The 21,935-nt window shown below is 35.9% G+C and overlaps 1 protein-coding gene and 1 pseudogene across 1 annotated transcript; both read left to right on the top strand.

The window, feature by feature from the left end:
- Positions 1–12,093: 12,093 nt before the first annotated feature.
- Positions 12,094–15,056, top strand: LOC107954208 (protein arginine N-methyltransferase 1.1). The gene is made up of 8 exons (XM_041097556.1): positions 12,094–12,268; positions 12,633–12,643; positions 13,007–13,162; positions 13,297–13,390; positions 13,617–13,775; positions 13,937–14,052; positions 14,195–14,345; positions 14,462–15,056. The coding sequence occupies exons 1-8, from the start codon at positions 12,178–12,180 to the stop codon at positions 14,665–14,667; spliced, it is 984 nt and encodes a 327-aa protein (XP_040953490.1). The 5' UTR covers positions 12,094–12,177; the 3' UTR covers positions 14,668–15,056.
- A 5,797-nt stretch (positions 15,057–20,853) lies between these two features.
- On the top strand, positions 20,854–21,628 carry LOC107956659 (18.1 kDa class I heat shock protein-like; annotated as a pseudogene).
- Positions 21,629–21,935: the final 307 nt, after the last annotated feature.

Genomic DNA, 21,935 nt, shown 5'->3' with positions numbered 1-21,935 from the left:
TAAATAGTCCTTCCTACACGGTCTTCAACCATTTAAAAACCATCTATCGACAATTATTTTGTCCCCCACTAAGGGACCTGCTGGTTCTAATCTAACCAAACCAGATTTAAAACTCAACTATGTCCAAATCGGCCTCTGTATTTTTCAAAAATTTTAGTAGAAACCGCCAACTTACGGTCTCTTTCAATTAAATCCCTAACTGTTCCAACTTTTCAGGTTTAAAGAAAATCGAGTGTGACATTTGGTGTTTTCTCATTTATAGAAAGGTAAGTTCTCAAGGAACCATCCTTACCTTGTTAAATTAATATTGGTGAACCTTAGTATTTAAATGGTTAAATGTTAATATGTGGTCAAATATTAGTATTCATAATAAAATGAATAGTTTAATGAAAATGAAAGAAGAGATAAGTGTGAATTTGCATAATCTTGGACTAAAATGTGATTGTGGAGCATAATGTAACATAATAAGAAATGGAGACAAAGTTTGGTTAAATCATGATAGTTATTATTTTAATGAAATTTACTAAGTTATGAAGAAATGGATAAATTATGACATCTAATGGACTATTAGATGATTTTATCTTCAAATGTGAAACTTTGGGACTAAATGCATAGACTCGTGTAGAAAAAAATTAGCTAATGAGGATAATTTGGTAAATATATGTATATGAAATATTTCATAATGTGGCATCCTTTGTAATAAGAGAACATGTTGTGAAATAATGTGTAGATGTGGCTAAGGAAGCCTTGATGAAAATCTTATTAATAGGTGTTAAGCCTATGTGAAATTATGTAAAACAAATCATGATTATTAATAGTGAAAATTTTCATATGGAAACGTTTATATATGAAAATGACATGTGAATGCTACTTTAAGATGCATTGTACGACTTTACATAGGTATAAGTGCCTTAATAAATTAGTGAGCATGCATGAAAAGAGATATGTATATGTGAATATGAATGTGGTAAATGAAATTGAAATTTCTAATCAAACTTTGCCTTATGAAACTTAGAGAAGTAGTTAGGATACAGTTGGCATGCCAATAGAGATAAATATGTATATGAAGTTCCATGTCTGAAGTTCTTATTCCTTCGGGCTTTGTACTTTTATGCTTTCCAGTGTGGTGGAGGATTCTTGTGTCTTTAAGTATTCTTTTACTAGTGTTTACTAAGGGTTAAATGCTATAAAAAGAATGAAAATGTAAAGAATAAGAAAGATGAACTAAAACTAAATTGCGTAATGGATTATAATGGTCACATGTTATAAGAGAATAAACACATGATATATGAGAATATTGAGTCAAACGTGAAATATTAAATGAACTTTAAGGGTTAAGAAATGAGTCAAACATGTTAAATGTATTTTGCAAACCTTCATGTGTCTAAATTACTTGCAGGCTCTGCATTGTATGTCTGGTCTGAACCAATAATACTTATCCAAATGATTAGTCTTTTTGCAGTGAGAGCATTGTGGATATTTCTTCTTTCCACCTTTTCTCCTTGACTTCTTTGCCTTTTCTAACTAGCTTTTTTTTTTGTTATTAGAGGAGCTCAAGCCTTCCTTGTTTCTTTCTTGAAAAGCTCCTTCAACATGCTCCTCTTGCCTTGCAACTCTCCTTTTTTCTTGAACGTACATGGCATTTATCAGTTCTGATAGAGAGATTGCTGATAGGTCTCTTAAATATTTAGGAAAGGATATTTTTGACTCGTACTTCTTAATAAGTCTAGTAATCACCTTCTCGACTACCCTGATATTAGGAAACTGATCTCCAAGTAACCTTATGTTGTTTACAACAACCATGATTATGCCAAAATACTGTTTGACAATCTCAAACTCCTTCATCTTCAAGTTCTCAAAGTCCCTCCACAAATTGATAATTTGTTGATGCCTTGTCTTGCCTATACCGTGAAACTCTTCCTTCAACTTATCCCAAACTTGTTTTGGAGTCTCACAGGCTATGATTCTAGTGAAAATCACATTAGAAACACCGTTCTGAAGACATGACATCACCTTGAATTTCTTAGCACGATTATCATTATGCTGTTTGATCTGTGCTATCGTTAGATTGGCTCTCAATGGTGGTGGTTCTACATCCGCATTTATAACCTCCCATAAGTCATAAGCTTGTAGGTAGGTCTTTATTTTGACTGCCCAAATATGATAATGTTCACCATTAAAAACTGGTGGTGGAGGATGTGTAAAACTAGTTGAAGACATTTTTATAAAAAATAACAAGAAATAGAGGCTGTTCTTTCTTTCTTAAAAAATCAAAGGCTCTCAAAGATGACTAGCTTGAGATACCAATTGTTGGTTTTTTTTAATACAAAGGAAGAAAACAGAGCAAAGATTAGCAATCGAATGTGACTTGCTACATTCAATTTGATTACACACTTACAAATTACATACAATGTATAACTTTAAATAGAAAAGCACCAACTGTAACTTGACAAGTTGTTAGATCTAAATACATGGAATCTACTCATTGGTTGATTTCTATCTAATCATGTAACAATCGTTTTCAGTGAAATCGAAACAGTGGTTTCGGGACCACAAATCTGAGTTTCGAAGAAAAAAATTATTTTAATATTATTGCATGGTCTACATAATGATAGCAATATCATATGAAAATTTTGTAAGAAAATTTTTATCGATTACATGTCTAATTAGATGGAAAGGACCAAATTGCATAGAATGCAAAAGTTGAGTTCTAGTAGCTATAGGGATCAAATAGCTATGAAATTCAAAATTGGAGGTCCTTATTAGGCAAATAGACCATTATGAGGAGTTAATAGATAAGTATGATTAGTCATCAATGAAAAATTAAATAAAGAAAAGGACTAAATTGGAAAGCAAAAGATAAAAGATGATAAATAATAAAATAAAATATCATCATTTTTATCATCTTTCCAAAATTAAAGAAATGGAAACCCTATTTATGGATGAAGAGTTCAAGCAAACTATTTTGGCTTAATTAGGTATGAATTCTTGTCCTATTTTTAATAATTTTCATGTTTTCGAGACCGTAATAACTTAATCTAGCTATCTCGGGGATTAATTTACAAAGTTATCAAAGTATTAGGGTTTTTCCATAGATGAGTATGTATGAATTATGAAGTTTTCTGGTAAAAATGAAACTTTGTTGATAGATTAACAACTTTTGTAAAGGAAATTTTGATGAAATTATGGTTTAGGGACTAAATTGAAAAGATGTAAAATTCATGAAAAAGTTTTGAATTTTGTGAGATACATGGGCTGCTATTGTTAAATGTAAAAATCTAGGCTTGGAATAAGGATTAAATTGCATGAATTTCATTTTCCAAGCCTAGGAACAAAAGCGTAATTAATTAAAAGTATAGGGGCAAAATAGTAATTTTGCCTAAGATATGAGCTGGATTGAATTGAGTATGAATTGTATAAAATCGATGTTAAATTCATTCATATAGGTCCTAATAGATCAAATGCGAAGTTAGATCGTGGAAAAGAAAAAGTGTCGAATTAGTAGATTTTGCGTAGATGAATATTTGTCAAGGTAAGTTCGTGTAACTAAATTGTATATTTATATGTTTGAATTGAATGTTTTGTATGTAAATTGTGTAGTTGTCATGCATATGAAATTGATCATATATCCAACAATGATTGACAAGTATTAAGTCTCGTTTGGATAAATAAAATTAAATGGATACAGGGTTCCCGAATTGGTTGTGGTCTTGCATGTGTTGCAGAGACACCACAACTCGAAAGAGCGTCCCATTATTAGTTCTCATGAGCTTCCCGTTTTATGGTTCTTGCGAGCTTCTCGTTAATAGCTCTTCGGAGTATCCCAATTGGTTGTGATCCTGCATGTGTTGTGGACATACTGCAACTCTTATGAGCTTCTCGATATATGGCTCTTCGGATCTTCCATTTTAAAGGCTCCTCATGAGCTTCCCGATTAATGACTCTCTAAAGCTTCCCATTACATGACTCACATAAGCTTCCCGTTATAAGACTTAAAAGAGCTTCCCGTTTACATGTTTACATGAGTATTCATGTATATGAATTGACATATTACAGTTTTGTACACATTGTGTGTACTACCTGTGTATCCATCGATATTTTCAATAATTCAACGGGCAAAGTCCTGACATGAGAAAATATGAGTTCGAAATTAATTGTTACTTGTATATACCTGAAATGTATGGAATTGATATATGAATACAAGATGTGGAAAGTACATTTATATGGAATTTGATTATTATTTGAGCTCATATATGTTTCTTGATATTTATATGATATACATGACTAACATGATTTTGAGGATATGTGTTAGGCTTTTGGCTATGTTGTTTGGAATATGTTTTGTATGCTTACCTTAAATGTAAATGAATGGTAAGTTAATTTCCCGTTATACGAACTTACTAAGCTTAAAAGCTTACTCCATTTCATTTTCCCTATTTTATAGTATTCGAAAGCTCGATTTGGTTAGCAGCTGATCGAAGCAGCATCAGATTATCCTTCGGCTCATTTCGGTACAAATAGTAAATTACTTTTGGTTATAATGGCATGTATAGGTTAATGGACCAATGTTAGTAAGTAATTTTTTGGTTGAAAATAGCCATTGGTATGACTTGTAATTGGTATATTTTTTATATATATATAAGGCTTTAATATGTTTGATATGGATTGAAATGGATGAATGATGGAAATTCACATAGGCATATTGAAAAGTGATCTGAGATAACATGATTGATGAAATATGCATATATGTTTATATGAACAATTAGGTAAGATTGAATACTTGGACATATGGGGTGTTATGACATGTATTAAACTTGGGTTTGGCTTGATTTGAGTGTTTGGTGTTGGCTTGTGAATATGTTAAAGTGTTAATGTAGGTGGAAGACAAATTGGGTGAGAAAAATAGCTTGGAAAATGGCCTATTTTCGTCCACACAGGCAGAGACATGGACGTGTGTCTCAATCGTGTGTGACACACGGCCTAGCACATGGGCGTGTGGTTTGGCGGTGTGTCCCCTGCATCTTAAAAATTTTAAAACAGAATGCTCAGAATTGTTTACACGGCCTAGCACACGGGCGTGTGGCTTGGCTGTGTGGCCTAAGTAGTGAGCACCCTAATTTGGACACGGGTTGGGACACGGCCGTGTGCCCTTATTTCGAATACCCACACGGCCTGGCCATATGCGCGTATGTCCCCTACACATTGGAAAAATTTTGACATTTTGCAAAAAATTCTCTGAGTACCCAGTTTAGTCCCGACTTGTTTCTAATGTATATTTTGGGCCTCGAGGGCTCATATAAGGGACAATATAATTGATTTATGATTGATTTCTGATATGAATGTGAAGTGATATGAAATGTATGTATTTAATTTGAAATTTTTGGTAATGTTTTGTAACCCTGTTCTGGAAACAGATAGGGGTTAGGGGTGTTACAAATCAGCACCGTTTACATTAACCTATCAAAATAAAGATAAATAAAATAATCTAGTAGCTTTACAGAACAAGTTGGCAACTTGTTAGCTTGTAACAAAAGCTTTAAGGCAATTGATGGTTAGACTCTCCGCCATTCTACCTTACATTTGGACTGTCTGCCACATTTGGACAGTCTGCCACATTGTTTGTCAAAGTCTATTTGCTTGATAATCCGCTAAGTGATAGTTCACCATTCTTCGCTTTTAATTTGTTCACCAAATGTGCGAGCTGTTGTATAAATGTCCATCTCGCAACAAAGATTAATAAAGTTATGAGTACTTCTCGAGTCTATAAAAAAATTACCTTATGGTTTTTAAATTTTTTAAGCACTCTCATGGTTTGAGGCCCCTCCATACCAATTAAAGCATGCAAAGATATAACATCATGTTTTAAAATTTCAAAACCCATTATCTTAACACAATCCAAAAACTCATTTGGCTTAAAAAGCTATATCTTCTACCTCATCAACCAAAATTTGGTAAAGTTGTGGTCTAATACATTTATGTCCCACTCCATATTTAACTCCACACCACATGCATAAACCTTTCCTCCTTCCCTTGTACTATTCCTATTTTGTTGGGGTTTTATTTTTGTTTTTTTTTTGTTTCAGATTTGTGTTTTACTAGTTTCGTTGAGTTTGTCATAGTAGGGTATTTAGGTTGAGCTAAATATGTAGGGAAAACATTACATGGGGTAGGTACTAGGTAACAAGGGCGGGAAGTCAACCTTTAGGGGTTGTTGAAGGATATTGTGGGGTTGATAGGTTGAATTAGTGTTCTTATAAGGTATTTTTGGTTTTCTCGGAAGATTAAAGGTAATGAATTCAATTTGATTGGCTAGATGATAGGCATGTGTTAGGTTCTTAGGATAAAACAACTGAACATGCTTGAATATCTCGTTTTTAAAGTTACCGATAAAAATATTGAGAGCTTAATCATCTAGTAATTGTAATAAATTTAGCAAGGCCTCAAACTTCTCATAATATTCATCAGCAGAACCAATATGCCTTAAACTAACAATCTTAAACATAGGATTAGAAAATTCATTTTCGCTAAACTGATCTCTCATTTTAGAAGAGTAATGACTCCAACGTACCTCTGAAACTCTACCTTCATTTTTCATAAACCTTTGATGCCATTGGAGACAATGGTGGAGCCAGGTTATTAATCTTGCGGGACCAAACTAAAATTAGAAGTGCTATGTAATAGTCAATTTAAACATATAAACAATCGATTCAAAAGAAGTAGTATTCCAACACGACAATCGATTTACACATATAAAAGATATACTAAAAAAAGCAATATTCCAACAATTAAGATGAAATAGCTACCATTTGACTCAGTTAACCTTTTTTTATTCTGTTTTCACATGAATGCTCACTGCTTCACAAGCTATCATTTGACATAATTTTGAACAAAGTGACCAAGGTTTTCTTCCTGCCCTTCACTTTGGCTGAAACTTACTATAACATTATCTAACTATTTTTGTTTCATTTTTACACTTCTAACAAGTTAGAAACCGTCTCCTAATCATTTTCCATCCAAAGACATACACATTTCACTTAATTTTATAAGCTTCCAAGTTCCATCAATATCCTTTAATGGTAACTTTTAATATACTTGATAAAACAAAAAAAAACATTGGTACATATATGTAAAACAAGTTTCAAATATTCAAAATCTATGAAAAATTTGAAGAAAAACATACATTTTTGATAAGCTATAAAAGTAACATATTTTAATCTCATTCTTAATGCGTTTTTTGATGATTAACTATGCAAATTAGTTACTTTGATGCTCCTAATCATTTAAATTCATGTTTCTATACTTAGGAGAACATTTGGGAATGAAAGGAGTGAAAAATGAGCCAAAATCGGACAAATAGAGCTATTTTCAGGATCCACACGGCTTGGGCATTTCCACACAGGCTGGCCACACGCCCATGTGCCAGCCTGTGTCGATATTGCACCCTGCTACCCAAATATGCTGAAAAACCCAATTTTTAGGCTTCCTGAGCATTCTAAAGTCTATAAATACCTATTAGAAGAAGACATAAAGGGGCAATCAGAGAAGATGGTAGAAAACACTCGAAGAACGCCATCGGAATAAACTCGGAAGCAGATCTCCCTCAAGATCAAATATCTCCATTTAATTTCTTTCGAAGTTTTATTGAGTTTCTTTATGTCTTGTGGTTATCCTAAGTTTTAGTTGTTTCTATTCAAGATTATGAATTAAATTCCCTAGATACCTGGGGAGGATGAAACCTATGATGAATCTTATTATTTAATTTCTATTTTTACGTGATAAATACTTGATTCTTGTTCTCAATTATGTATGCTTATTTCATGTTTTAATATTTTTGGGATTTTAATTAATGTTTAATGTGTTTATTCCAGTGGAGCAAAAGTTCCTGTTTAAAAGTAGATCTAGCGTAATTGAGTGGAGTTGCATGCAATCCTAGAAATAGGACGACATTTCAACCCCCATCCTTTCAAACTCCTTTTGAAGAACCCCAGCTCTTTTTGGATCCTTGTCGTAATACCATCCCTCGCCATAATTTCTGGCTCCGAATACCAAATAATAGCAACAGTAGTAAACGTGTGTAACAAAAGTGAAGAATAAGAAATAAAGAGGAAGAAGGTAAAAGAAAAAAGATGTGAGGGAGAAATTTTAGTAGAATGATTGTGTATATTCTTCAGAATACATTCACGCAGTATTTTCGCAACAAAAAAGGGGCAATATACTAAAAAAAGCTATTTTTTTTAAATTTACAGAAATGGGCCCGGTATTTTATTATTTATCGAAATGGGCCCTTTTCCCCTAAATCACGTCCACGTCAGCGCGAAGTCAGGGGATGTGTTAGCAAATCGCGTCCACGTCAGCGCGCTTTGCTGACGTGACAACAAAACGCGGCCTTTAAAGAACGATTTGTTGCCACGTCAGCATCGCGATCTGACGTGGACGCAATTTGCTGACGTGGAACGTCCAGGAAGACGCGATTTAGACCGCGCGTGAACAGTGCAACGATAAAAAATTTGACCATTGCCCCCCAACGATAAAAAAAACCCTATAAATAACCCCACCCTTTTTTTCACAAACAAATCCTCTCTCAAATTTCCTCTCAATTTCCTTCCAAATTTCTCTCAAATTCATATTTAATCTCAATTAGTTCTCAATTTCCTTTTAAATTTCTCTTAAATCCCTATTTTTAAATAATTTTAAAAAAATCAATTTTTTTAAACCGAAAAAAGTTTCTCTTAAATCCCTATTTTTTAAACCGAAAAAATTTGTACGATTTCAATAATGGCCGGAGAATTGAATCGTCTTGATAAGCACCACATATCCGTGGAACAAATGAAGATGGTAAGTGTTAAATTTAATTTTTAAATATTATTTAAGATTTTTTTATTTATGCATTTTTTGATAATTATTAATTTATTATTTGTTATAAAAGTCTGTAGATTGGGTATTGGAATGCAATATCCGGAATATGCATGCTCCTCCATCACCGTTGGTAGAGAACTACCTGCGGGAAGCGGGTTTTTGGCACGTGGCGACGGTAGGCCGGAGATGCAAGGTGGACCCGAAACTAATTAGTGTGTTGATCGAGAGGTGGAGACCCGATACACACACATTCCATCTTCCATGTGGAGAGTGCATCACTTTGGAAGACGTCAGCCTGCAATTGGGATTGCCGGTGGACGGGTACCCAGTCACCGGGTCTGCCCAATCTAGCGATTGGCCAGCGGTGTGCTACGAGCTTCTGGGCGCTATTCCGGATAAAATGGACAGAGGTAAGATCGAGACGGGCTGGTTGCGAGACACATTCCCGGATCCAGATGAAGATTCAACCGAAATAGAAAGAATCCGATATACTCGGGCATACATTCTTCAGTTAATTGGAGATTATCTGATGCCAGACTTGTCACGGAGTTGCGTACATCTAAGATGGCTACTGAAACTCGTTGATTTTAGAGCAGCCAGTGAATTGAGTTGGGGGTCTGCCGTCTTAGCCATGTTATATCGGGAGATGTGCAGGGCGACGCGACCGAGGAGAGTAAAAATCAGAGGTTGCCTGTCATTACTATAGTCATGGGCACGGTTTCGCTTTCCATTTCTACGTCCTCGAGTGGACCACCCATATACATTCTCACTCATAACGAGGTAAATTTTATATTAGATTTTACAATTATTATGTAGATATTTAAAAATAAAAGTATGCTAAAAGTTTATTTAATTAGGTGGAACCATCCGGCAAGTCATGCTCGATTACCTACCGAACTTGAAGATATACGACTTCTATTTGACCAACAGTCGGAAGCACATGTAAGTATTAAATAAAATTGATATTTCCATCATTCACTAGTCGATTGGTAATTAGTATTTAGTATTTAGTATTATGTATATAACTAATATTTCTATAATGTTCATATAGTTTCAATGGACATTATACGAGGATCCGGCAATTCGGACAGTAATTTCGGATGAGTTCTTACAAAATCCAAACGATTGGCAAGCAAAAGTCACGTTGTCAACTACGCGATCGTGGAGATGCACCAGTCAGATAGGGTGTTACGACAATTTGGATGTAGACAACTCATTCCCGTGGAATCTGAGGTGTTTGACGATCACCACAAAATCGACCTTCGGCAATTGAATACGGATTGGCCGAGATTCTGGTTCGAGTACATCCATATGTGGGAATATCGGTATAATTATATACCTACTAAGGAACCGATCATCGTTCTGGAGTTAGCGTGCGTGCCAGAATACATGCCATGGTTTAGGATCCATGGTAAGCCGTATTTACTATCGCCAGAGGAGAGGCAGCGGCAATTATGTGTCCAAAGGGAAAGACGCGGGCCTTTAAATCCAAGACGACAGGACGACGACGCTGGCCCCTCAACGAGGCCCAGACATTCACCCGGCCCATCATCAGCGGCCATGCAATCACCAGGCCCAACAAGAGCACCGACACAGTCACCCGACCGAGCAGTTCAACCGATGATACCCACGCAACCGCCTTTTCAGATGATGCCAGGTGCGTTTCTTAGCCCTTTTATGTATCCTGACCCTTGTATGTATCCTTTTTCGAGTCCTAAGGAAGGTTGGAGCCAATGGCCCGGTTCAGCTCCATTTCCTATTACGCTGAGTGGACCGCCGATGTGTAGGCCAGCGGCGCACGAGGGATTTCAAGAGGGGCCGTCGGGGAGCTCTTATTTTTACCAATCCCTACCACCGTATGGGTTTCAAACACCGTCGCTGTTGGTAGTGCAAACACTTCTACATTCACTATTCTTTGAAGGTGGATCATCGTCCCAACTCCGAGAACCAGATGCCGTACCGAAAGAACCAGAATCCTCGCCGGAAGAACCACAACAGCCGTCGAAAGCTGGATAAAGGAGGAATCTAGCGCGTAACCGTCGACGGCCGCCATGTGGCACTGAATCCGGCGGTCACAGACATTAATTTTTGTATTTTTATTTGTACAAATATTTTGAATATTTTGATATTATTTGATGTAATAAAATAGAAATTTTTTTGAGTAATTACTTAAAAACCCTAAACTAATTTATTAAAAATATATAAATTTATAATTTATAATTAAATGCATAATTTAATTGACAAACCTTAAACCCTTAAACTAAAAACCCTAACTCTAATCCTAACTCTTAACTTAAAAACCCTAACCCTTCACTTAAAAACCCTAAACCATTAACTTAAAAACCCTAAACACTAAACTTAAAACCCATAAACCCTTAACCTAAAAACCTTAACCCTTAACTTAGAAACCCTAAACCTTAAACCTAAAAACACTAAACCCTAAACTTAAAAACACTAAACCCTTAACTTAAACTCCATAAACCCTTAACCTAAAAACCCTAACCCTTAACCTAAAAACCCTAACCCTTAACTTAAAAACCATAAACCCTTAACTTAAATTCCATAAACCCTTAACCTAAAAACCCTAACCCTTAACTTAAAAACCCTAAACACTAAACTTAAAACCCATAAACCCTTAACCTAAAAACCCTAACCCTTAACTTAAAAACCATAAACCTTTAACTTAAATTCTATAAACCCTTAACCTAAAAACCCTAAACTTAAAACCCATAAACCCTTAACCTAAAAACCCTAACCCTTAACCTAAAAACCTTAAGAGCATGTTTGGTTGGATGTATTGGCATAGCCAATACATCCCTAATCGGTGGGCCCCACCTAATGCGGCTGTATTCCATCGTTTGGTTTGATGTATTGCTAATACGGGTGTAATCCTTTACCTTTCTAATCGGTGAAAACCACTGATTTCTAATCCCTTCCTTGAGCTCAGTTTAGGCGCTGCTTCAGTTTTGGTCCCTGTTTTACCCTCCCCATTCCCGCTTCTGTTTTACCCAAAATCCACGTCTTCTGTTTCTTCCTTCTAGCTTTCTTCTCCACTCTCATCGCCTCTTCTCCTTCTCTTTTTTACCTCTCTTTTTTATATAGGTTTTTTCACGTGTGGTGGGCATGGCATGGCACTGGTATTTTATTATCTCTCTCTATTTCTAGATCCCCAACACAACTCAAACCTCGACCAACTCTTCGAACAATTTTGAAGGAGCTAACATTCACTTCCGAGACGCCGACGACAAGGAAATCGCCAGCAACAGCTCCAATCTCGATGATTCAATCGTCGCCGTTGACAAAGCTAGTGAATATGTTTCTATGGGAGAGCCCGACATTTCGTTTTTCGGTTGCGACGGCGAAGATGATAAAACCAGTGCTGATTATTACTTCGATTCTTACTCTCACTTCGGTATATTTTCTGCTTCTCATCCTCTTTTCCAAGATTCAATTTTGAAGTTTTTTTACTGATTTTTCTTGTTGATTAGAAAACAATGAGAATGTGAGGATTTCTTAGTGTTGCATTTCACATTTTGTGAAGAAGGTTCGAATGTGAGAAGAAAGTTTCTATCTTCGCAAAAGTTAGAGCTTGTTGAGTTCAATAGTTTATTTATATCTAAGTAATTTGTGGTTCACTGGTTGCATGTTTATGGGGCTAGCATGTTGGTATTAGGTAGGGCATTGGGTTCGCTGATGTTTCAAGTTATACATTCTTGTATTTATCTCCAGTGAGCACTTTCCTCTAAATCTTTGTTCCATCTTTTATGTATGTGCAGGTATTCATGAAGTAAGTGTGCAACAACTTGGACATTTGAATCTTGTTTCGTTTTTGTCGACTTATTTATGGAATGGTTCTGCTTCAGTCACCATTATTTTGTGATCTATTGGGTGCCGAATATCTGTTATTGGAGGGTTGGTTGTAATTTTTCTGTTTGTTTAAGCTCATACATGAATTAATGCATCACAGTTACTATCCAAAAACTGTCTTCTTTTTTTAACTTAATCTTTTACTTAAATTTGTGGAAATGATTTCTGCGTTTGTTTTCTTGGTTTCAGTAGAAGAACTTGATACGGTTGCGTAACTTTTTCATTTCTTCTTTTTTGTGAAATGTTTTTCCTCTGTGTTAACCTGCTATTCCTTGTATTTCAGGAAATGCTTAAAGATGTAGTGCGAACCAAGACATATCAAAATGTTATTTATCGGAATAAGTTTCTATTCCAGAACAAAGTAGTTCTTGACGTGGGAGCTGGGACTGGAATTTTGTCCCTGTTTTGTGCAAAAGCAGGGGCGGCACATGTTTATGCTGTATGACTTCCAAGTTTACATCTTCCTTCTGTTTCTGTTTTATGTGTTGTTAATAATCTGTCTGACCAAATTCTTACACTCCTGGCGTCTATCTCTTATTTGTCAAATGCTGTTCATATTTTTCCCTTTCCTAGATTGAATGCTCCCATATGGTTGACATGGCTAAACAAATTGTTGAAACAAATGGCTTGCCTGATGGTGAAGTTTTTAAAATTGTTGTGCCTTCTTGTATTGCTTCGTGTGGTTGGGGGCAGCTAGCTACTTTGTTAGTTAAATTCTCTGTTGCATGCTATGATTTGCAGAAAGTAGCTTAGATTCCTGCTATAACTGTTAATTGATTGAGATTTTAACTCCATCATCATGTCAAGCTCTCTTGAGCAGTTTACTTCCTTATTATTTCGTGTGGTGAACGGGCTGGGCCTTTTAAATTTATTTTTACTCTTGCTCATCAAAGCAAAACTTTTGTTGGGTTCTTATAAGCTACATTCTTTACAATCAAAGTTCTTATTCCTTCACCCGTGTCAGGTTGATGATGGAGTTGTGCTACCAGATGAAGCTTCTCTTTACTTGACAGCAATTGAGGATGCCGAGTACAAAGACGACAAGATCGAATGTGAGTATAACAGACTGCTAAATTGATATAAATCTAGGTATTCATGTTCATATGTATTTGTATAACTTTCAACGAGTTTTTCTATTGTGTTTCATTGCAATTCAACTTTTTGTATTCTTATATATACCCCATCTTTTCTACATGGCATCATCTTGCTACAGTTTGGAATAATGTTTATGGCTTTGACATGAGTTGTATAAAAAAGCAAGCTATGATGGAACCTCTTGTTGACACGGTTGACCAGAAACAAATTGTAACAATTTGCCACCTTCTCAAGGTGAGAAAATACACAAGCATATTCCTGTATGTATGTATATATCATTGGGTATCTATATATATGAACACTTATTGGAAATTATTTTACAAAATAATGTGTTTGGAGTACAACTGAATTATTTATTTTGGTTTTCTGGTTTCAGACAATGGATATTTCTAAGATGGTTCTTGGGGATGCTTCTTTCACTGCACCTTTCAAGCTTATTGCAAAGCGTGATGATTACATCCATGCTTTCGTTGCATATTTTGATGTTTCGTTTACCAAATGCCACAAATTGATGGGTTTCTCTACAGGTTTGTATCTACATCAAAATTCTCCATCCTTTGTCCTTTCCATTTATCTACGAATAGAAATCAGCAAGCCAGCCTAGAAGAACTTTGCCTTGGCAAATGGCAAATACAAAATGCAGGACCAAGATCGCGAGCTACCCATTGGAAGCAAACAGTCCTATATCTAGAGGATGTGTTAACCATCTGTGAAGGGGAGACAATAATTGGGAGCATGACTGTTGCACCAAACAAGAAGAATCCCCGAGACGTTGATATAATGGTTAAATATTCATTGAGCGGACGACGTTGTGTGGTTTCGAGAGTTCAATTCTATAAGATGCGCTGATTTTGTTGCAGAGTATTTCATCACCACTACTAGCTGTAGGATACCTTGTTTGCATGTTCCTCAAATGTTTCACCAACATTTTTTTAATTCCTTTTCTACTTTCTTTTTTCTCGAAAGGTTTTCCCTGAGAAAGAAAAACACATAAGATGCATGTACTTCATTAACTCAATCCAACTGTTTTCTTCTCATGTATGCTTCATATTGAGTCTTGTGTTTTGTGCTGATGTGAGGGAGCATATATACAAATGACATTGGATGTATGACATAGGACTAAATAGATTTTGAGCTTTGACAAGCTGCTTATAAGCATTGTTTCTTATAGAAGAAACACATTATTGGAGAAAGCTTTTGAATCTCCCAACTATTGGATTTGGGTTTCTTTTTGACAATTTGTTTATTGTGCTTTTGTTTAGATGATGAGAAAGGAAAGTCAAGAATTATATTTACTCGTTAAGTTAAATGAAGATATTTGTAATTTAAAAAAATAAAAATTCAATATAAATTTAAAATAAGAGTTTAACTAAAAAATAAGAGTTAGTGGCAAAAATTAATAAAATTTAAATTTTAGTGGTAAAATTCAATAACATAAAAATTAAGTTACAAATTTACTCATTTTTTTAAAAAATAACGGCAAATATAAATAAAAATAAAGTACAGTGACAAATTTCAATATTTATCTATAGTATGATGATAAATTATATATTTTTATTAACTTATATTTAATAATAATTATGTTAAATTATATTTTATAGTATTATATATTATGATTTTAGAAAATTCATATAAGAATATTTAATATTAAGAATTTTATTAAATCATATATTTTAATTAAAATATATTTAATATTAATTATTTCAAATTATATTTTATAGTATCATATATTATGATTTGAGTAAATTCATATAAGAATATTGATTATTAAGAATTTTATTATAAATTATATATTTTAATTAAAATATATTTAATAATAATTATGTTAAAATATGATTAAATTATTTATTACTGATAATAATAATCTTATTAAAATTTAAATAACAATAACAATAATCATTTACCAAAACAATTTTATGCTAAGGGTATTCTAGTCATTTTAGTTTTTTCCATTATGCTATTACACCTCTATTCCATTCAACCAAACACAAGATTACTATTACGCCTCTATTCCATTACATTCAACCAAACAGTGGATTAGCTATTACACCTCTAATCCCAATACACCTCTAATCCAATACACCTCTAATCCAATACAGCGAACCAAACGCACCCTAAACCCTTAACTTAAATTCCATAAACCCTTAACCTAAAAACCCTAACCTTTAACTTAAAAATCCTAAACCCTAAACCTAAAAACCCTTAAGCTAAAAATCTTAACCCTTAACTTAAAAACCCTAAACTCTTAACCTAAAACCCTAAACCTTAAACTTAAAACACATAAATCCTTAACCTAAAAACCCTAACCCTTAACCTAGAAACCCTAAACCCTTAAATTAAATTTCATAAAACCTTAACCTAAAAACCCTAACCCTTAACTTAAAAACCTTAAACCCTTAACTTAAATTCCATAAACCCTTAACCTAAAAAACCTAACACTTAACTTAAAAACCCTAAACCCTAAACCTAAAAACCATAAACCCTTAACCTAAAAACCATAACTCTTAACTTAAAAACCCTAAACTCTTAACCTAAAAACCATAAACCTTAAACTTAAAACACATAAACCCTTAACCTAAAAACTCTAACCTTTAACCTAGAAACCCTAAACTTTAAACTTAAAACCTATAAACCCTTAACCTAAAAACCTTAACCCTTAACCTAGAAACCCTAAACCCTTAACTTAAATTCCATAAACCCTTAACCTAAAAACCCTAACCCTTAACTTAAATTCCATAAACCCTTAACCTAAAGGCTTAAAAACTATCATTGTCCCTTAACTTAAATATAATTTGATAATTTTACTAACCATTAATACAATTATCAGTTAATAATTTTACATTCACGTAATGTTAGATTTGGAAAAATGTTTTGATTGGAATTAAAAATTAAAAATTTGATATAATTTCATAATTTTACTAACAATTAATACAATTATCAATTAATAATTGAAAAAATATAATTAGCGGCAATTACGTTCAACTATTGTGATTAGGGCATGATCGACTTGTATGGCCTGGATTCCTACACCATCCGCACAACTTTTGTTGACTGGTTGTTTCTCGAATATCCATATTGTTGCGTATTCTAGTCAAGCAAGGTCAACCCTTTGGTTTGTGACGCAATTCTCTATCCGGTAACAGCTTAAAATGAGCAAGAGATACGGGCGGCCACTTACGTTGATCTGGGACCAGTGGGAAAACGTGTCTCCAGACGTTGTACATGTTTTCTAATTTGTACACTTTGTCCACATAGCTCATCGGATCTAGATGGAGATTCTGACAAGCTACAATAACATGAGCGTATGAATAACGAAGTGCATCAAACATCCCACAGTCGCAAGTCCTATTTCGTAAGTGTACACGATATTGCCCGCCAACAACACCTTGGTGTAGTCTGTCAAACTCTGTCACGTGAAACCATAAGTTGTCTCGATCGTGACACACTGTGTGCATGGTGTTTGCCCGCGCCTTGGCCTTGTTAATTTCTTGAACTACCTTACTACACCATACATGGCCTCCCTGCATCTGGCCTGCATAACTTGCTGCTCGCTTTGGAAATAGTGCCGCCAAACGAAAATATGTCTCTCGCACAACTGATGTTATCGGTAAATGATGCGTTCCTTTAAGAACAGAATTTATGCATTCAGCCAGGTTTGACGTCATATGGCCATATCGTAGGCCGCCGTCGTATGCTTGTACCCACTGTTCGAAACATATGTTACAAAGGTAGTCCGACCCTTCTCCGTTAATTGAACGTAAAATTGCTAACATCTCATGAAAACGATCCTTATTTATTTCATACCCTGCCAATATAAGTTCATAGCGAATATTACATACCACTTCTACCAATAAAACTAATTCAAATTGACAAATGAAATAACACAGATATAGACTAAATATCCATGTTGGTCACTTGTCGTCGTTCGCTCTTAGATGGGTATTGCCTGCAGTAGTTGGAAGCAATGTGTCTAAGGCAATATCGATGGTGTGTGCGCTGCCATAAGCTTCCCTCTCGATCAAATGCAGCTAGTATACCGGCGCCCGATCTGAAATAACACAGATATCAGGTTGGGGGTACACATGCCTCCTTAACCTAGAGAGAAAGAAATCCCAGTCATCAGACGACTCCCCCGGTGTTATTGCAAATGCAATTGGAAGAATTCTCCCACCGTCATCCTGTACCACTGCAAGCAATAGTCGATGAGTATACCTACCAAACATAAAGGTACTGTCAATTTGTACCAATGGCTTGCAGTATGAAAATGTATCTCGGCATTGCTTAAAGGTCCAAAACAGGCGTTTGAACACTCGGTATCCACGTAGCAATCGGCCGTTGTAGTACGCATGTTTCGTTTCAAGGTCTGTGATGGCACCTGGGACGTATCTCTCTAGCACTTGACACCACTGCCATATTTCATTATATGAGGCGTCCCACCCACTATGTATCTTCTCTAACGCCTTTTTATTAGCTATCCAAGCCTTGCGGTAATAAGGCGTGTACCCCATTTGGCTACGGATATTGGCAATTAACACCGGCACTGAAGTCCTGGGATCTGCTTTTACCGTGGGCAGTATCAAGTTAGCTAACATAGCTGAATCCATCTTGAGATTATCTTGTGAAACACCTATAAACGGAGTACATTAAATAATGCAACAATACATAATAAAAGTATTATTCAGAAACCGTCAATACTGTACCTACAGCACATGTATGTGGACCTTTGTACTTTTTAATCTCCGACAACCCTGTCTTTTTCCTTAAAGAGGCGTAGATTTTCCATGAACATGTGCCGTCTTGCACCGCACACTTTGCCTCAAACTTATCAGATTTGGATTTAACGACGTGGTAGTTAACACCGTTTTTGATACTATGTTGTTTCAAAGCACCAATAAAACTATCTTTGTTGGTAAACTGATTGCCAACTTCAAATTCACCCGAATCTAGCCCCGAACTTGTACGATCATGCAACTGGTGTGGTAGATCTGGAAACTCTAACGTATCATCTGCAGACAGATCGACATTATGCATGTGGGCTGGAGGTGAGTATGCTCTGAATCGTGGATCTTCATCATCATCTGAACTCCTTTCAGCATATTCAGGTTTTGTTGGAATAGGCTCTGGTTCAGAAAATAAGCCAACTTCTGTACCATCTGGCCCGGGCTCTCCAGGTGGATCAACATCGAAGTCATCTTCTAACCCATAATCATCTGCAGCGTACGAGGTCCCCTTACCGGTTGATGTCGTAGGGAGTATATCATCCCTTCTTCTGGGTATTTCATAACGTCACCAATTGGATGTAGATTGCCACCCACTAGAACTTGATGCCGTTCCCCAGTATGTATTTCCAGCATCAAACATCGAGCCACCGACGTACATGTCCCATCCACCGAAAGAGTGTCTTGCAGGGGATGTGCATTCGACACCACTACCAAATATAGCCTGTTCCGTGTTTTGTAACCGAGTGTCAGCCAGGGGTCGTGTATATATCTCGAACACAGGTCCCCAAGTACATCATTTGGCGATGTAAATTGTACATATAACTCAATATAAGGTGCTCCACTAGCAAGATGAGTCTGCACCATTGCCTCTAAGCTACGAGCACCTTTTATGTCGAACGAGTCATATGTCACCGGATCAACAGAAGAACAAAATCGATACGTGATAGACAGAACTTTCATTGGCTTCGTTCCAAAAATTTTACGCTTAATTATTTTACGAAGTTCTGTCAAATCTATGTTCTGGTTAAAAACCAGTCGCATCGTATTCTGCGATAAAAAAACAACACCATTCTCGGTGTGACAAACCTCACTATCGTAGTAAATAACAGCACTAGTACGTTCACTCATATTTGAAACTCTAACATTCTTAGCCTCTCTAAATTGTTTCTGCTGTGACTTATGCATTCTGAGAACATTTTTTGCCTCATTTATAGCCTCAGCCCAAATATGCTACTGTAGCAAAAGCGCGTCCACGTGGGAATGATTTCATAAATTCTTCTCATAAAGCATCCAGGTAGAAGCAATTTTATACTATTTACTCAGAAACATCAACTCGAAATTATTTTTTTCAGGACCAACTGTAGCAAAAGCGCGTCCACGAGGGTGCGATTTCAGAAAATCTTCTCAAATCGTATCCTGCTTAAAGCGTTTTTTATACTATTTGCTCAGAAACGTCAACTCGAAATAATTTTTTTAGGACCTACTGTAGCAAAAACGCATCCATGTGGGCGCGATTTTACAAATTCTTCTCATAAAGCATCCAGGTAGAAAGGATTTATACTATTTGCTTAGAAACGTCAACTCAAAATTATTTCTTCCAGGACCAACTGTAGCAAACACGTGTCCATGCAACCGCTATTTCAGAAATTCTTCTCAAATAGCATCCTGCTTGAAGCGTTTTTTATACAATTGGCTCAGAAATGTCAACACGAAATAATTTTTTCAGGACCAGAAAAATTTGAAAAACCCTAAAAATTCTAATATGAGAAAGACGGTGAAATCGCGTCCCCAGGGGGGCGCCACGTTGTAGCAAATCGCGTCCACATCAGCGCGCTTTGCTGACGTGGACAGATAACGCGTTCTGCAGGCCGCACTTTGTTGCCACGTTAGAGAAGCGAGCTGAAGTGGAAGCGATTTGCTGACACATCCCCTGACTTCGCGCTGATGTGGACGCGATTTAGGGGAAAGGACCTATTCTGGTAAATAATAAAATATCGGGCCCATTTCGAAAAATTAAAAAAAAATTACTTTTTTTGGTAAATTGCCCCAAAAAAGACCTGACATCAGTAACCAAAATAACAGAAAAAGAAAAATATCTATTAACCGTTACATGGATTCTAAAACTGGACTCAACAATTGGCCCATTACTAAGATCCAATTGAATTAGAACATATCATCGTTCAATTCATCAGCCTTTAAAGCGGCCCATAGAGAATATGAACATTCCCGAATATCCTGGATTGGGCAAGTTCAAAAATTCATGAGAATACTAGAATCCTGACAGATCCCTATAAAAACTACATTTCAGGTGTCCAAATTACCCAGACAAGCAAAGCAGAGAAACTCTAAGACAGCTCTTTTAGCTCTTCCACTTTTCGTACTACTTTTAATCTTATTTTTCATTCCATTCCGAGTATGTCTCTGACTCCAAGCTTCTTTGGCAACCATCGCAGCAGCATCTTTGATCCATTCTCTCTTGACGTTTGGGATCCTTTCAAGGACTTCCCTTTCTCTTCTCCTTCTTCATCACTCTCCACGCGCTCTTCTGAAACCTCGGCTTTTGTCAACACCCGAATCGACTGGAAGGAAACCCCAAAAGCTCACGTGTTCAAGGCTGATATTCTAGGGCTTAAGAAAGAAGAAGTGAAAGTAGAGGTTGAAGATGACAGGGTGCTTTAGATAAGCGGGGAGAGGAATGTAGAGAAGGAAGAAAAGAACGACACATGGCATCGGGTGGAACGCAGTAGTGGTAAGTTCATGAGGAGATTTAGACTGTCGGAGAATGCCAAGATGGATCAGATCAAGGCTTCCATGGAAAATGGGGTGCTTACTGTTACTATTCCCAAACTTGAAGTCAAAAAGCCCGACGTAAAGTCCATTGAAATTTCCAGCTAAAGATGTTTGTAACTTGTGAGTGCCTGTCTCCTTTACTTTGAGATTGAGAGTTCTGTGCCTATTGTCAATTGTGTGTGATAAACAAAGCTATGGGTACTATGGCTTTATGTTGTTGATGAAGTTTGTGTTGTTAATGTAAAAAATAATTGTTACTAAATGAGTTTATCCTCCCTGCTTTTGTTATCTACTTTCTGTAGATGGTTGAAGGAATTTCAATCACTAATGGTTTGACATGGTTTATTTAGCCTGACAAGAATCATTTTCTCCAATTCACTCAATGAAATGTACAAGGGTAACACCTTGGGTGCAAAATTCCATCTTTTATTTCAAACTCACCTAGGATAAACCCTTCTTTCGGCCTTTTTTACATCTTTTGTCTTTATCAAACAAGATTTCATTTCTTATCTACTTTCTATATGCCGGTTGTAAGCCTTGCATTCCACTTTTGGTCACTGCAAGTCGTGCACAAATTCTACTCAGGGTTTCAGCAATAATGGTTCC

This window comes from Gossypium hirsutum, chromosome D07 (genome assembly GCF_007990345.1).
Source record: "Gossypium hirsutum isolate 1008001.06 chromosome D07, Gossypium_hirsutum_v2.1, whole genome shotgun sequence".
NCBI lineage: Eukaryota > Viridiplantae > Streptophyta > Magnoliopsida > Malvales > Malvaceae > Gossypium > Gossypium hirsutum.
The sequence above is the reverse complement of the archived record's forward strand: the minus strand, read 5'-3'. Positions and strand labels throughout refer to the sequence as shown.

Bases quoted from the DNA above. Each gene is read 5' to 3' on its own strand.
- LOC107954208 (XM_041097556.1), top strand. From the start codon at position 12,178: ATGGGAGAGCCCGACATTTCGTTTTTCGGTTGCGACGGCGAAGATGAT. The intron at 13,163-13,296 runs GTATGACTTCCA...TCCCTTTCCTAG, and splicing joins GGGCGGCACATGTTTATGCT to ATTGAATGCTCCCATATGGT. The intron at 13,776-13,936 runs GTGAGTATAACA...ATCTTGCTACAG, and splicing joins CAAAGACGACAAGATCGAAT to TTTGGAATAATGTTTATGGC.